Source organism: Eupeodes corollae, chromosome 1 (assembly GCF_945859685.1).
Source record: "Eupeodes corollae chromosome 1, idEupCoro1.1, whole genome shotgun sequence".
NCBI classification, from domain to species: domain Eukaryota; kingdom Metazoa; phylum Arthropoda; class Insecta; order Diptera; family Syrphidae; genus Eupeodes; species Eupeodes corollae.
In genome coordinates, this window is record NC_079147.1 from 41,551,577 (window position 1) to 41,567,906 (window position 16,330).

The following is a 16,330-nucleotide window of genomic DNA, read 5'->3' on the forward strand; positions in this document are numbered from 1 at the left end:
ATTCCAGAAGCAGAAATATACTCATAATAAACTTATATCGCTTTGATTAACTTTTAAATAATTTCCTGTAATAATCCACCAAAACCCAATTTTAAAAAGTTAAGATAAGTGTTTATAAACTTCGTACCACCTCACGGTTAAAAAAATGAAATGATAATTTTTATCTAAACATAAATTATTATTTTATTTAACGTAATAAAATTAATACAACCAATTAATTTATTTGTTTCAATACATTTAAATTCGGGTATTATTTTGTGCCATTCCATTTTGTCCATAAATTATAACACATTTATTTCAAAATACATCAACAACACTCGATTTTCAAAAACAGAATCTATTCTGAGGGATCTCACTTCAAAAGTACCACCTTTCAATTAACTTACCATCATTTTAAGTCCTATTATAAGCTCAATACAAAAAATAACAAAACTTAAATTTTTGAATACAAAACATTTTAATAAATTAGACAAAACTACAAATTAAAATATATAAACAATTTCTTTTGTAAATCAAATAACACAGACATACCAACAAAAAAAAAACACATTACTATGAATTCTTTTTTAAAAAAGTTAAATCCTCCAAAACCTCAAATCCATACTTGGAATCGCAGCTTTATCACAACGAATTTTTTGATTTCCAGTATAATCTGGCCTTACAAAAGCGGCTGGAGAAACCTCGAAAATTCCAATACGATCGGAATTATCACATATTATTCGGGCAAATGATGATTTTCGAATTTCATTTAGTTGAGACGCTGTGAAGGCTCCAGGATTTATATTCGGACCATATTCATAGAAATAACGATCACCATGTCTCAATCGGGAAAACTGATCTGCAATTATGTCGCTGAATGTTTGACCAACTAAGGCTTCATGGACGTGTGGTTCCAATAGACCACCGACCCATAGATCAATATCGTCAGGATGACGGTAGACCTGAGAAAGCTTCCTAGCCACATCGGGTGAGAACTGGCTGAAACTATGAATGATCCTCTGACCGCTTGCATGAAGATAATGATTGTAACTTCTCAGGGCATGATCTCGTCCTCGCTGAATGTTCAAGGCGGCCAAGTCCAAGCCAAACGGATTGGCTCCACGGAATAGGAACCTACTCAGACCATGAGTAATGGACCCGTCGACTTTTTGCATAGGCTGGTCCAGCATTGTATTGAGGATCGCATCGTAGAAGGATCTCTTACGCATGCGTGAGGGATTGAACATAACATCGGGAATATCAATGACCTCATCGACACCATTGCTCGAGTGCACATGGAACTTCCCGTCGACGGTGGAGTGGCCAAAGCGGAAGGCTGCTCCTGTGAATTCATTGGTAACCGCAGGATTCACCTCAGTACTGTAGTCGTTCGCATAACCTTGATGCTGGGTGGCTATGCGGAAGCGTTGCATCTGCTTGGGTCCAACCACAATGGGCAAGTACTCGTTGTAGACGATGTGCTGAATTTCGGCGATCACAATACGACGTGCTTCCTGGTAAAGCGTTTCATCGTTAAGGTGTGGATTTATCCGGGCCAAGGCTTCTGCAAGGCGGTTGTGTTCTCTGGCAAAGAGAATGTGTATTGCTATCAGAGAAATGATTTGGTTTGTTCTTCCATCACCTGAAAATAACATAGTTTTTTAAATATGCAACTTAAATCCTAAGAGTTAAAGCTTCTTACCTGATTTAAAGCAAACGTTTCCATTCTCATTACTGGCACACGACTCCTTTTCGTTTGTTAACGGAAGCAAGTCCCTGCCAAAGTCATCGAACATGCGAAGTTTTCCTCCACGGAATGTCCGCAGAATCGAAGCCGATGGGGAAGTCGAACCATACACCGGAGAAGCGTCCAAGAAATGGGTCACTTTGCTCCTCTGCTTTGCGTAGCCCATTCTGCACTCTGTGTTCGGAGCCAAAGATAGACGCACGAAATTGATGCAACGCTGGTTGAAATGCCCATAGAATTCATCATTCGGTTCCACTGGGATAGGCATGCAAGCGAAATGACTCTGATGCGGTGGCAGAGGACCCGAACCATCTTGAGCACAGCACTCAATGGCTTCACCATTTTCCAAACGAATCGAAGATGACTGAGTTACATCATGCGCCAGAAACTGGCCGAACTGCATAACCAAGAGATTGTGCTTGGGATGAGGTCTATTCGAATCCAACAAAAGGGTCCGTGAGATTTCTCGTGCTCCCATCAAAGGTGATCCATCGACACTGTGCACTCGAGGCAACCACACACCATCTTCGTATGCCGGAGGCAGGAGCCTTTCCATTGGCTGTCCAGCAGCACCCCACATAGATCGGTGTGGAATTGGATTATTACAAGTTCCACTTAAAGACCTATACTTGGCTTGGATATCACTGCAAGCAAATGGCGATGTGCAATGTTGGGCCATTGGTGAAGTCTTAAAATCCACTTTGATGCTATTAGTTTCAAAGTCCTCAACCGGAATGTGTTCGATTTCACGGAAGATCTGCGACGTTATGACTTCTTGCATGGCCGATGCTGAAATATGGAAGCCTTCGATATCCTCCTGGGGATTCGAATGAAAAACGATATTATGCAGAAAGTCTGGATGACCTTTTTTCACGGCTGCTCCGACAGTGCTCTGCATTATTTTGGCAAACTTCGCACGAGCTTTCTCCAGAATATCATCGGTCAGTCCGGAAAATCTGGCAAAACGTGGCGTCTGGTCCTTGGAAATACTATGATTTTGTCCCGTTAGACAACAGAAACCAAATTTCCCACCCGACAAATCACATACTTGGGGTTTTTCATGGTTTTCCATGAGCACATGAGCCGGACACTGGATTTGTGGCACACACTCGATTCCTATGGGACAAGGATCACACTCCGTGGACAACATCGGGGAGGATTTGTAGTTTTCATTATCATTTTCTGGAGTTTCATCAACTGTTCGATAGCCAGAAATTGAATAGGGTGATATGAAATATGTAAACTGCGACACAATTATAGCAAAATAAAATAACGATAAAACACTGTTTTCCATAATGGAGGCTATTTTTAAAAACGGATTAAAAGTTCACTTAGCACTTTGGGATGAGTGATTCAAGACATGAGTGTCGTTTTCAAGTTGGTAAACTAAACTGAAGTGGCAAGTTGAAGACAAGACACAAGTTAACCCTTTGCAAATAAATTTGGCGGTCAAAAAGTAACTGATATTTCTTCTACTTTTCTTTGCCTGATGGTGCAGTTAGTTGTTGGGAGAGATGATAGCTGAAGAGTTGGCGCCGCCGTCGATGCCGGCGTTCCCACTCTTTGTAGAATCATCCATTCATGTTAATACTTCTTGGGCACGGGTTTCAAAGTGGGGTTCTATTTTTAATTTGTCTTAAGGGCGCGAGTATTGGTTTTACAAAAAATCACTTAAACTCAAAACTTCCAGTTTTTGTTTTATGGTATAATAACGAGAAAAATATTTGTATCCCTTCTTAATGCGTTCTTGTTTAATAAATCAGCCTAGAATTATATTTTGAGTTTGTTGTTTTCTATTTTGTTTCTTTTTTCAAATATTACTTTAATGTCTCGACTTGGGCAAAATGTTGATCCTGAATTCGCTTTTTAAAAATCTTAAAAGATCCGTAATAAGGTGTTTTTGAGGCTTGGCTAGAAAAAAAAGCTTTAAAAACCTTAAATATATAATGCTTTCATGGCTTAAAAACAATACTTTTCAGTTAAAGGTTGTAGGATAGGCAAGAACTGGCAACTTATGAGATTTTTCAAAAAATGTTTGATTTAGTCTGCATATTGAAGAGGGCTTTATAGATTCGGAAAACTATCACACATTTTGTTTCAGAAAACTTAAAACTAGTTTATGCATTGTCTTCAAAAACATACAATAATTTCTTTCGAACGCTGATACCTCGAAAACCTGATCTTATATAAAAACAGGATTGGATTTTAACTCCCAAAAATATATTAAAAATATAGATACATTGTAAGTTCCGAAACTTGTTGGCCAGTTTATTATTTATTGGTGCCTATCCACAATTTTTCTTTGAACCATAAGAGCCAATTCATATTATACCTACACAATATTTTGTTGTTAAAGAGTATGTTAATGTTTTACATATATCAACGATTTTATAGTAAAAAATTGTTTAAGTTCAGTCATTTAATATGCATCAATTATCCAAAAATGTTAAGAAAGAAAAAACTAAAATATTCTCAATAACAATAACTTTCTTTTTTTCCGTTGATATTTTTATTGATTATTGATTTATTCAAATAATATGTATTGCGATCACTTTTTCTGAAAGTTATTTTTATATGCATATAAATCTATTCTTAAATAAAAAGAATTCGATTTTAAATTTTCAAAGATTATTTTCGATACTAGTTTTTACTATAAGCTGCAGACTTTAGGTTTAGAAGAATTTTAATTTAATTCTTCATGATTTTTTTATAATCTTTGAGTTGGTTTTAAAAGACGTTACTTATGAAATTTCACTGCTTTGATTTAAAGTTTTAAATTAAGAATAAACAATTAAAAAACACAATAACAATATGCTGAACTTAGAATAATAAATTATAGCAATTTATTAATTGATTTAGGAAAACCAAATAAGACAAACTTAAAAATTATCTATTTCAATATTTTTATAAATTTATTTTTATTAATTCATTCTTATTTTATCGTTATGAGACATGACGCGAAGTACGAGACGGAATTTTGTTATTTATTCATATTTAATGTAAATTACGTGTTCTTGGAACTTTGTTTTGATACATCATTGTTTTGACACATCATTTTATTAATATATTTTTTTAAATAAATACACGAACTTGAAAAACAGACAAGAATAAAAAAAAGAGCAATCATTGCCTTTATAAGTTACAAATATCGTGCCACTGTGTTTCTGTTTGTGCATTTTCAAAACGTCTCCATCAATACTAAGGAATCTTTAAAGGTGTATTAGATGGGTATGGCAATAGGTCTTCAGTTATAATAGGGTGTTATGTATACCTACATGAACAGGTTTGATGACTGTTGTTTATAGTTTGACAGTTGAGAATGTCAAACTGACGTTGACGTTTGTGTTTGGTAATTTATCAAGAATCTTGAACGACAAGTATCAAAATTGTGGAAATTTACTTTGAAAAGATGTAAGTTCTTAGATATTTATATTTCACGTTAAGCTTTTTCGTCAAAAAACAACATTTTAATTTAGGAAACGAAGACAATTCTCAAGCTATTAATAAACCATCTAACTAACTTACTTACTCAATGTGGCGCTACAGTCATGTGTGAACTAGGGCATCACCCAACAAACTTCTCCATTTAGCTAGGTCCCTATCTTGATGTCTCCAGGTCACTTTCTACTTGTGCCCGACTGTGTCCTGTGGGTGTGGATTCGAAGATTTCCGGGTCCGGAGAATTAGTCGTTGGACTTTTGAATTTCTGGTTAAGTCTACGTCGCTGTACAGCCCGTACAGCTCGTCGTTCCATCTTCTCCTAAACTCTCCTTTTATATATACGGGACCTTAGATCACACGAAAACCTTTTCTCTCGAACGACCCAGGGTGCTTTCAGCCACTTTTCTCATAGTCCGTGCTTCTGCACCGTATAGCAGGACGAGGTTGATGAGGGTCTTAAATAGCCACACTTTGGTTCCTAGGATGCGAAGTCCTTAACTACCTCAAAGTTACGTCTGTCGATGGTGACGTTTTGAACGAGAAGTCGGTGTTGTAACTGATTTTTTGAGGACAGCATGTACTTTGTTTTGCCCTTATTAGCCGGTAACCCAATTTTTCCGCCTCTGCCTCAATAATCACAACAGCCCCATTGACATCAAGCTGAGTTCTTCCGATGTTCTTGGGTTTTTTTTCAGGATATTTCGTAATGTAAATATTTGATTGATTGTGGACTTTCCTGGTCTAAAACCACACTGATAAGGACCTATCAAGTTGACGATAGGCTCCTTTCTTCAGAATCGAGCAAACAATACTAAGGTTCAATACATCGGGCATGTTATTAACAAACCACCATATATCTATTAAAATTAACTGTTCCGGTTTACATGCTGATAGTATCATAGTGGTCCTTTTATCTTTCGATATATGAAGAAGGCTGGCCCCCTCGATCTTTAAAATTAAAATGATTAGTTGTATATGGCTATGTTAAGTAACTGTAGGTTTAGATCATTGATGACATACTTTCTGAATTATTCGAAAGATTAGAGAAAAATTGGACTGTTCGAATGGAGTGATCAAATTGTTGCCGCAGCTGATATAGAAGGCATGAAATATGTTACCAATTTGTTAATAAATTTTAAGCATATTTTTTTAGGTTTTTATCTTTTGTTATAAAACTGTTAATCCGATTTTTCAAAATATTACACCACATGTGAAACACGTAAATCTCGTTGGATAAAATTATTTTTAAATTTCATAATATTTTTCATTTATCAATATTTTCAATATTATCAACAAATAGTAACTTTCCATAAGAAGTTATTGTAATCGGTACGATTTTTTGAATTGAAAATTTCGAAATTTTTCGAAATTTAAAGAACCATTAATTTTTAGAGAGATGCCTGTGCGTTCGTACGTTCGTGAAGTTTTTTCCGTTATGCATAGCTGAAAAACCAGTAGAGATATCGACTTCAAATAAATTTTGTTACACAGATATTAATGCAGAAAGGACTCCCAAAAAATTGAGATGGAGTTTTTTTTACCAAAATAATTTAAAAAAAGGTGAAAAAATTAAAAATTGATTTTTCACTCAAATATCTTTTCAAAACTTTAAGATATTGGCTTTAAACTAATTAAGTCTCCCATAAAATATTGTTCATTCAAATTTTGAGAAAAATCGAATCGACAGTTTTTTTAACAAAAAATAAAAAGCGTAAACAAAATTAATAGAAGTTGGTTAAAAATAATATCTTTCGACTCAAAAATCTTTTCAAAAATTCAAATAAATTCAATACATTTTTTATAAAAATCCAACAGTAAATTTTTTCATAAAAAGTAAAATCTACAAACAATAATTATGAAAGTTTCATCTGGAGTTCCTCAAGGAAGTCACTTTGAACCACTCCTTTTTACAATTTCCGTTAATGAAATCACATTTCTTTTAAAAAATTATTAAAATATAATTAATATAAATAAATGGCCCGCAGAGTCTTTGGTCAAAGAATTTACCCAAAGTCAAAAACTGGGTGTTTCTTTGGAAACCAAGTCAAAAAACTTCACAGTCTTGCGCTCTTCTACCAAAACATAAGGGGACTTCGTAGTAAGACTGCTGACATTTTTCTTAACTCCGAATCATCTACACACGACGTATTCGTTTTGACAGAAACGTGGCTTAATTCAAGTTTTTCCGACGCAGAATATTTTAGTCAAGAGTTCGAAGATTACAGAAACGATCGTCATCTTAGTAATGCAAAGGATTAAAGTGGAGGTGTTCTCATAGCGGTTAAAAATACATATTTCTCTTCTTCTGTATCTTTTCCATTTGAATTATCAATTGAACTGGTATTTGTAAAGATAATGATACAGACTTAGACTATTTTCATTTTAAACGTCTACATTCCCCCAAAAAGTTTGGAGTCTGTTTATAACGATCTCCCCTTGTCATTAGCCTATCTTATAAATTTGTCCAGCTCTGACACCAATATTTTACTTCTAGGTGATTTTAATTTACCACACATTGACTGGATTCCATCCGAAGACGAATCCTGCCTTGAAGCCTCTCCTTCTTCTTCACAAATGGAACTATTCTCGATAAAGTCCTTCTTACTGACTTACAGCAAACAAGCTGTATTAAAAACTCAAAAAACCGAATTCTCGATTTAGTCTTTTCTCCTGACTCTTGTTCTAGAATCTAGATCAGGAATTATTAATATTGACAAATATCACCCCCCCTTTGGACATTTTTTTTTGACTTAAGTAATCATCTTACTAATCGCAGTAATTCCGTTGATTGCTTATATAATTTTGATTTCAGAAGAGCCAATTTCCAGCAGTTGCCTGAAGTTTTAACCATTTCTGGAATTGCTGATACACTAGCATATTCTAACATTGACGAAGCAGTTTCAACTTTTTATAGGATCCTTAATTATTGTTTTGAAAAAATGTACCGATAAAGAAATCAAGAAATACAAACTTTAACCTTGGTACACGAAAGAATTGCGTTTAATGCGTAACAAAAGAACTCTAGTCAACTTCTCTTTTTATGTTGAACTCTTTAACCGATTTAATTCTCTTTCTAATTTTTTATATGCTTGTTATGTAACTGATATGGGCACCTCTTTGAAAGAGAATCCTAAAAAAATTTGGAATTTTGTAAACTCAAAGAAAAAATCAGATGGCTTCTCAGTTAACTTCACAAGAACCTTTCGTTAGATAAAACTTTTGATATCTGTAACGCTTTCGTAACGAATTTCCGTGAGTCATCTGTTAATAACCCTCAAGAAGTTGATGAAGTATATTTTCATAATCTTCACTCCTTTTCGCAAACTAGGTGTAGTCACATATACCTGTGCTACAGATTACGGTCCTTGATCTTTTACCTGCGTTTAATGATGACTGCTCAGCCGGTCTCGATGGTGTTCCCCCGATAGTACTAAAAAAGTGTAGTAATGCTTAAGTCGAACCCCTTACGTTCTTATTCAAACTTTCTTTAAAAACAGGCTAATTTTCCAGCATATGGAAGAAGTCATTTCTAACACCAGTTTTCAAGAAAGGTAACAAGGCGGATATAACAAACAACAGGCCCATTGCAAAGAATTCTGGCATTTCTAAATTGTTTGAACAAGTTGTTTATGAAAGTGTAGCATTTTTAGTAAAAATATGTATCATTTTCGAACAGCAACATGGTTTTGTGAAAAAAAAGATCAACCGTTACTAATCTCCTCACATTCTCAAACACAATGTGTTCAAACGTCCTAGAACAAGGTTATGAAGTTGACTATGTATACACTGACTTTTCTAAAGCTTTTGACCAACTTAGCCACGGAATTGTTTTATTTATACTTAAGGCTGTTGGTTTTTGTTGTTCAATCTAGTGTTCCCCAGGAAAGCCATCTTGGCCCTTTTCTGTTCATCCTGTCTATTAACGATGTAACGATAAGAAGATTTTCAAAATAATAAAGTCCACTTATGATCGTATTCTTTTACAAGCCGACATTGATAGTTTCACATTTTGGTGTGGGGAAAATAGCCTTTCGCTCAAATGCCAGACGATAACTTTTACTAAAAAACTAATCAGTAACGTATTTGACTACTGTATATCACAGCAAAAACTCTGTCGCGTCTCCACATTTAAAGATTTAGGTGTTAATTTCTGTTCCAGCTTAGAGTTTACTCATCACATTAATTTTATTGTAAATAAGGCAAGTTTTATGCTTGGTTTTATAAAACGCTGGGCAAAGGAGTTTAATGATCCCTATGTTACTCTTTCTTTGTATAATTGCCATGTTCGTCCTCCCTATTACGAAATTCATAGACATAACATAACATAATTTTATTCGCTTTGCCCTAAAAGGTCTTCCTTGGGAAGATCCCTATGATCTGCCTCCCTATGAACATCGTATTCTACTTCTTCAAATGCAATCTCTCCACCAAAGGTGTGTTAATAATGACTTAGTTTTTTTCATCAACTCATTAATGGTGGAATTGATGCACCTTATTTGGCTTATTTCATATAACTTAAAGTGATCAACGATAGATTTAAACTTAAATAAGGTGGGATTAGAATCATTATTTAGAACCAGTGCTCCACTATCGTAAACGTTCTCATTTTATTTTTTGTTCTGTAATAGTTAAATGTTAATTATGTTTTGTATTTTGTATGTACGTGTGTTAGGCTAAATTTGTATTAATTTTTACTAACAACTAACACATGCACTTATGATGCGCCTCTGATCGTAGTTTAAAGCTTGCTATAAGCTTACTACTTTCTGAAATTCTGAAGTGTAAAAATACGCTTTAAAATCAATTTAAATGTCTTTAGTTTGTGTAATTCTTGAGTAGGTATTGTTCAATTTTATGGTCTCCTTCTACTGCTATTAGGATAACACGTATTGAAAGAGTGGAAAGGCTTTTACAAGATTTGTAGTTAAGCAGTAAAAATGGAGAATTGACGCTCCATCATATACAGTATCGGACAAAACATTTGCAACTAGAAATGAAAGTAAGCATTTTCTTAAAAAAAATTAAAATTTTATTCAGAATCAAAACAATCATCATATATTATTAATACTGTGTATTCAAAGTTATTAAAAATATATAACACTCTTTTAGTAACTTAACGTTTAATTGTATTAAGTAACTTCAAATTCACCTGCGACAAAACAATCGCAACTAAAGTGTCATTACTGTTTAACTGAATTATTAACAGTTACATTGTTCTATTTTGTCCAATTATATAATTGCATTGCATTTAGCAATTGTCTGAAGGTCGTGACCTGAAAGCAAAGTTGCTGTTATTTATTTACATAAAGCTCATCTCCAGTGATATCGGTTTTAATTTCAATATAAAATTATAAAATAATGGCACCTAATAAATTTGGAGATCCGTTAAGACAGCGAATTGTAGACGATTTAAATTCGGGCAATTCACAAAAAAAAAACATTTCAAAAAAATTTAATGTAAATAAATCGTCAGTCTCACGAATAATAAGCCGTTATCTCAAAACAAAAGAAGTGTCTGTTGTGCATCGCGGTGGTCGATCACGTAAAAAAAGTCTTCGAACGGATGCTATGCTCATAGGAAAAGTCAAAAAAGATCCCTTCATATCTGCGTCAAAATTGGTACAGGAGTTCCAATTAAATGTAAGCACTAGAACGGTTTCTCGTCGGTTGGCGGTTGCTGATTTGAGCTGTTATCGGCCTTCTAAGAAACCTTTAATTTCGTTCCGAAACCAGAAAAAAAGAATGCAGTTTGCTGAGGAACATCTTTCTTGGGACAAGCAGAAATGGAGTCGAGTTCTTTTTAGTGACGAATCCAAATTTAATATTATGGGAAGTGACGGAATATCTTACGTAAGAAGACCACGTGGCAAGAGATTAGAGTCACGTTATTGCATAAAAACTCTCAAGCACGGGGGTGGGAATGTAATGGTGTGGGGTTGCTTTTCTGCTGCTGGTTTAGGCCCATTGCATCGCATAAATGGAATAATGGACCAATATGTATACAAACAAATTTTAGTGGACGTTATGTTGCCATATGCAGAATGGGAAATGCCATTGCGTTGGGTCTTCCAGCAGGACAACGACCCAAAGCACACGTCGAGACGGGTTAAAACCTGGCTTAATGATCATGACATCGCTGTTAGAATTGGCCATCACAGTCACCAGACTTAAACTCGATTGAAAACCTTTGGGAAATCGTGAAACGGAAAATCAATCGGGAAAATGTTAGAAATGCAGACGATTTTTTCAAAAGAGTACAAACGGCTCGAATGAAGTTCCACCAAACATCATTCAAAATTTAATTGAATCCATGCCAAGAAGATGCAAGGCAGTTGTCAAAAACAAAGGATTCGCTACAAAATATTGATTACTTTATAATGTATATATCTTTCCATTTGAAGTTGCAATTGTTTTGTCGCGTGCTTATTTGAAGTTACTTGATAAAATTGAACGTTAAGTTACTAAAAGTTTTTTTTTTGTGTTATATATGTGGCGGAGATCAGGGGAGGCAATTCACCTCGTCGATCTTCACGGAACTTTGTAAGTGCATAGGAACTAATCACTCAATGACGACTTCGTATCCCCCGCAGGCTAATGGAATCGTTGAGCGATTTCATCGGACGTTAAAAGCAGCAATAAATTGTAACGACTCCAATCGATGGGTACAACGACTCCCACTGATACTACTTGGCCTTCGTGCGACCCTTAAAGAAGATTTGAAAGCCACCCCAGCAGAGCTGGTGTATGGAACGTCACTCAGGCTACCAGCAGGTTTACTGGCTCCAACGATCGTGAATCAGTCGCAATGCGAGTTCGTTAAAGACCTTAGACGTATGATGCGCCAAACCAAACCTCAGCAGACGGCCTGGCACACCGAGCAGCAGCCATTCGTTCACCAAGATCTAAAGTCATCAACTCATGTGTTTGTTCGCAGCAGTGTTAGAGGCCACCATAAGTCGGTCAATCACGGAGCAACACGACAACAGGCGCGAGTCTCGATAGAGGCTGCCTGCAGCAAGCTACACGACGATGACCATTCATTATCATGAGGCAGTCTTAATATCGAGTTTTAGAGAAGCACATCGCGCTTTAAATACCTTCTTCCTAAATAAAATTAAATTAGTATTAAACGTTTCTTTTATTTCGTTTTTTGGACTTTTAGGTTTCCTGCGACCAAATATATTATAACTTTGAATCTTTGAATACACAGTATTAATAATACATCACGATTGTGTTAATTCTGAATAAAATTTTAATTTTTTTTAGTTGTTAGTGTTATAGTTTAACTAAGAATGTCCGTATGTGACCATTAAGCTAGTTATATGAATTTTTATCTAGCTTTAATATAGGTTTAAGAATGAACTAATAAAAATGAATTGAAAAAAAACAATGCGTTGGACTGTCATGCAAGGGGTCAATCCCTGCCTGTGCGGGTACTGCCTCTTGCGAGGAATTGACAAATCCTTCAAGAGTAAATCTTGTCATGAAAAAGCGCTTTCTCAAATTAGCCGTTCGGATTCGGCCTTAAATTGTAGGTCCCTTCCATTCCTGACAACAGTACTCGCACACAGGAATGGTTGAGAGTTGTAAGTCACTAGGCCCTGGTTCACAACGGACTGTTGCGCCACCCAATTTATTTTATTTTTGTTTTTTTTTTGTATTGCCGTCCTCCTTCCTAGATACGTTTACCATGATGTTCAGGTCAGGAGAATATGGGGAGCATGGTAGTAGGTTCACATTTTGCCCCTATATCCAGGCTTTTGTTGGCGTCCGGTATGTATTGTTGCATTATCTTGTTGGAAGGTCCATCGTTGTCCACCAAATAATTCAAACAACTGCGGAAAAGCTCGTTCCAGGATCGATTTTTAAGTTATTGCCATAATTTTAGAGCTTTGAAAATCCAGCTTTAATGTCCCGGAATAGGTGATTGCTCCCATACGGCCTCCTTTGCTGTGCCATTTTTCAACATAGATTGCTTCCTTTCTTAAATTATGAAAATAGCAGCTTTATGCATCAGGTCTGTCCAAATTATTTTTTTGTCATCGGAAAAGACGACGGTATGCCAAGTTTGATTCAACCTACTCTGATTTGTTGGTGGTTTTTGCGTGCGTATTCTAAGGATTTTTTCTTAATTGTTTGGTGGCGTATATGGTCTACTTTGTATATCATACGCGAACAGTCGATCTACTAGCATTTACCCCAGCTTCTAACTTTATTTTACTATTGAAGAGCCTTGAATTTTAAGCAGCTCTCGCCTGCTTTTTGTGAAATGAAGTGGCTTTCTTGACTCTCTCCTTGTTTTTTTTTTTTTTCAAACCTCTCTTGGTCCTTAAGGTAGAACTTCTTCTAATTTTGTTGGCTATAAAACGGATGGTTTTGCCGAGATACCGGTAAGTTTGAATTTGGCCTATTTCCTCCTTTATTAGACCCATATTTCTACCCATACTTCTTAATTCTTTCAAATTAAATTAATACTATTACTGATCTCCCAAATAATCATATCATCCTTTTTTCTGATTTAAAACACGCTAATAGGTGAATTCAGACCATGCTCCTATTCATGTGACACAAAAAAACAGGTACTTTTTATGACCTTCTTGGGAAAAACCGCCATAAAACTTGTATTTGTCAACTTAATCCAATTGTTTTGTTTGCAATTTAAACTTAATACATTATTCATTGATTACAAAATTGGGTTTGAAATATCGCCACTTAAAAAACGAAAAGAGCTTGTCCCTATCCATGTGACACGAAGTGTATTGTATTATTTAGTCTCTTTGTTGGATGAAATAAAATAAACTTTAAATTACAAATTACAATTCGTTGTAAGATTCGAATAAATAAAGTAATAAATATAAAATGATAACACCAACGAAATAAAACTTATAAATAGTCCGCCAAATAACTTTTTTTTAAACAGGGCGCAAAACATCGAGTGTTGCTTCGGCTTTGTGGCACCTCCAATAATGCCTCTGGACCAAAATCCGCACCAAACAGTGACTCGTTTTAGGTATATGGCTTTTTTTTGGCAAAATCGGCATCTTCTCTAAGCGTTGTTCAAGCACATACACATGATTACACTACCATATTCGTTCAGCAAAATCAGACATGATCCAAGTATTACAATTCACGAAATAAGCACTAGTTGAAAAAAAAACGTTAGAAGGCGGACCCTATATTAACAAGTAAATTAAATGAATCATTGAAAATAGTGTCCTGTCAAAAGAAGAAATCAAATATTTCTATTTCAACGCTAATAAAAGCACTCATTATGTATGAATATCGAATGATAACAAATCTAACTTTAAAAAGTCAAAGGCAAAGAATCCGTCAAAGATTTTGAAGTTTACTTAGTATATTTCATACCAAGTTCTAAATGTGTCCGGTTAAACAAGAAGGTTTAATTTTACAGAATTGTGATTTTCATCTTTTTTTACTTTAATAAAAAAAACTTTATTTATTTTCTCCTTTTTTTCGTCAAAAATTTTATAATAACCTTTCAGCACTTTCCATTGTGCGTCGGTCGTCCAAAAATTAAAAACGCCAATAAATTCCCAGGAAAATGAGAAATTTCAGAAAACAGACGACTTAGCCAGTCAGTAAATATAATTTATCGCGAATTAATCAGTTCCTGGGCAAGTTTTGGAATTTAACGAATATCAACAGATTCTCCATTAGCAGGATCTTCATAAATAAAAGTAAATTTTTATAATTTTTGTCTTTTTTGTTGTTGTTTATAATTAAGAAATAAGTGAATCCAAATGTACTTCGAATTCGGATCGACTTACAAAGTTTTACAATTTGCTTTTTTCAATGTTTTGTTTGTTTTTTGTTTTTCTAAGAACTTTAAAAATTAAAAAAATGCATTAACCATAGTTGTTGTTGTTGCCGTTTTGATTTCTTCCCAAAATGCTTTTTCGTTTCTTTTCTGTTGTGTTTTGTTTGTTTTTACCCTGCTAGGATTTTTTGAAATTAGCTCCAAACAAGGCTGGAAAGGTTGTAACAGTCCTATTCTCGATGGAGGAGAACAAATATCGCCAGGATTGATAGAATTGCCCACTAAAAACAAGGACAAAAGATAAGTTATACTTTCAAACTTAAAAATAAATTATAAAGTTTAAAATACTTTACCTTAACTTTAGGATATTCGTTCATAAATATTGTGATTATGCCAACGTAGGGAAGAAAGCCTCTTGCTCGACCCACAATGTCCTTTTTCGTGAGCCACAGCTGCCCGGGTGCGTACAGTCCTCTGTCGTCAACGTTGTTATTGTCTCCCTTGGTAAGGAACTTGACTGATCCATCGCTTCTAAAAAAGGGATAAACAACATTTAAATAAAGAATCCTCCTTCAAAAATCTTTGCTTACTTTTCATGTAACTTAATAACTCGATGCACTATAGGGATATCTCTTCCTTCCACCTTGAAGACAACGATCTCTCCAACACGAACGGGTTCCTCTTTGTAGTTTGTGAGGAACAACAAGTCACCTCGATGGAAAGCCGGTTCCATACTGCCACTAAGTACGACCACAATCGGAGATTCGCTGCCAGTCACCACCATCAATCCTTTCCAGATCATCAATGCCGATGAGACAATCATCGCAAAGCTAAGGATCTGATAGAGACTCTGTAATTGGAACAAAACCAAACCATGACCAACAGTGTGAGGATTCCCAAATGCATTTGTCAATTTTTGTTTACGTAGACAATTCACTCAGCGAAGAAGAAGAACAAGATGTCGAGGGGTGCACAACGCCAATGCGAAGAAGATTGGACAATTGTGCATCGTGTACGAGCTTAAGTTAAGTTTACTTACCTGGCGTTTGTTCATTCTGTTGAAATCCTTGACCATTTCGTCGAATTTTAATAATTCTGGCAGACCCATTTTGAATTGTTTTTATTTCCTATTCCTATCCTCAATATTCTAAACTATAAATCTAATAATAGGTTCTTTTATTTAAATTGTTTTAAAAGAAGACAAAACGAGGAATTGTAATTTGTGGCTTTCCTGAGGTGGCTTTTTTTCGATTTCGTTGACAACTATTCAACTTTCTGCCGCTTCTACCACGTCAGTTGAATGGCAGCATTCAATGATGGAAATATGTGAGAGTGCGATGGCAAGCGATGGGAGATAGAGTGAGTTCAAGAAATAATATTGAGTT

General features: G+C 35.2%; 2 protein-coding genes across 2 annotated transcripts; both read right to left on the reverse strand.

Moving 5' to 3' along the window:
- Nucleotides 1-515: 515 nt before the first annotated feature.
- LOC129939544 (chorion peroxidase) lies at nucleotides 516-3,149 on the reverse strand. The gene is made up of 2 exons (XM_056047586.1): nucleotides 1,682-3,149; nucleotides 516-1,621 (listed from the first exon to the last, which is right to left on the reverse strand). Exons 1-2 carry the CDS (start codon nucleotides 3,018-3,020, stop codon nucleotides 576-578), a joined length of 2,385 nt encoding a protein of 794 aa, XP_055903561.1. The 5' UTR covers nucleotides 3,021-3,149; the 3' UTR covers nucleotides 516-575.
- Nucleotides 3,150-14,870: 11,721 nt separating this feature from the next.
- LOC129938708 (signal peptidase complex catalytic subunit SEC11A) lies at nucleotides 14,871-16,223 on the reverse strand. The gene is made up of 4 exons (XM_056046404.1): nucleotides 15,985-16,223; nucleotides 15,536-15,795; nucleotides 15,299-15,476; nucleotides 14,871-15,226 (listed from the first exon to the last, which is right to left on the reverse strand). The coding sequence occupies exons 1-4, from the start codon at nucleotides 16,051-16,053 to the stop codon at nucleotides 15,176-15,178; spliced, it is 558 nt and encodes a 185-aa protein (XP_055902379.1). The 5' UTR covers nucleotides 16,054-16,223; the 3' UTR covers nucleotides 14,871-15,175.
- Between the last annotated feature and the right edge of the window lie 107 nt (nucleotides 16,224-16,330).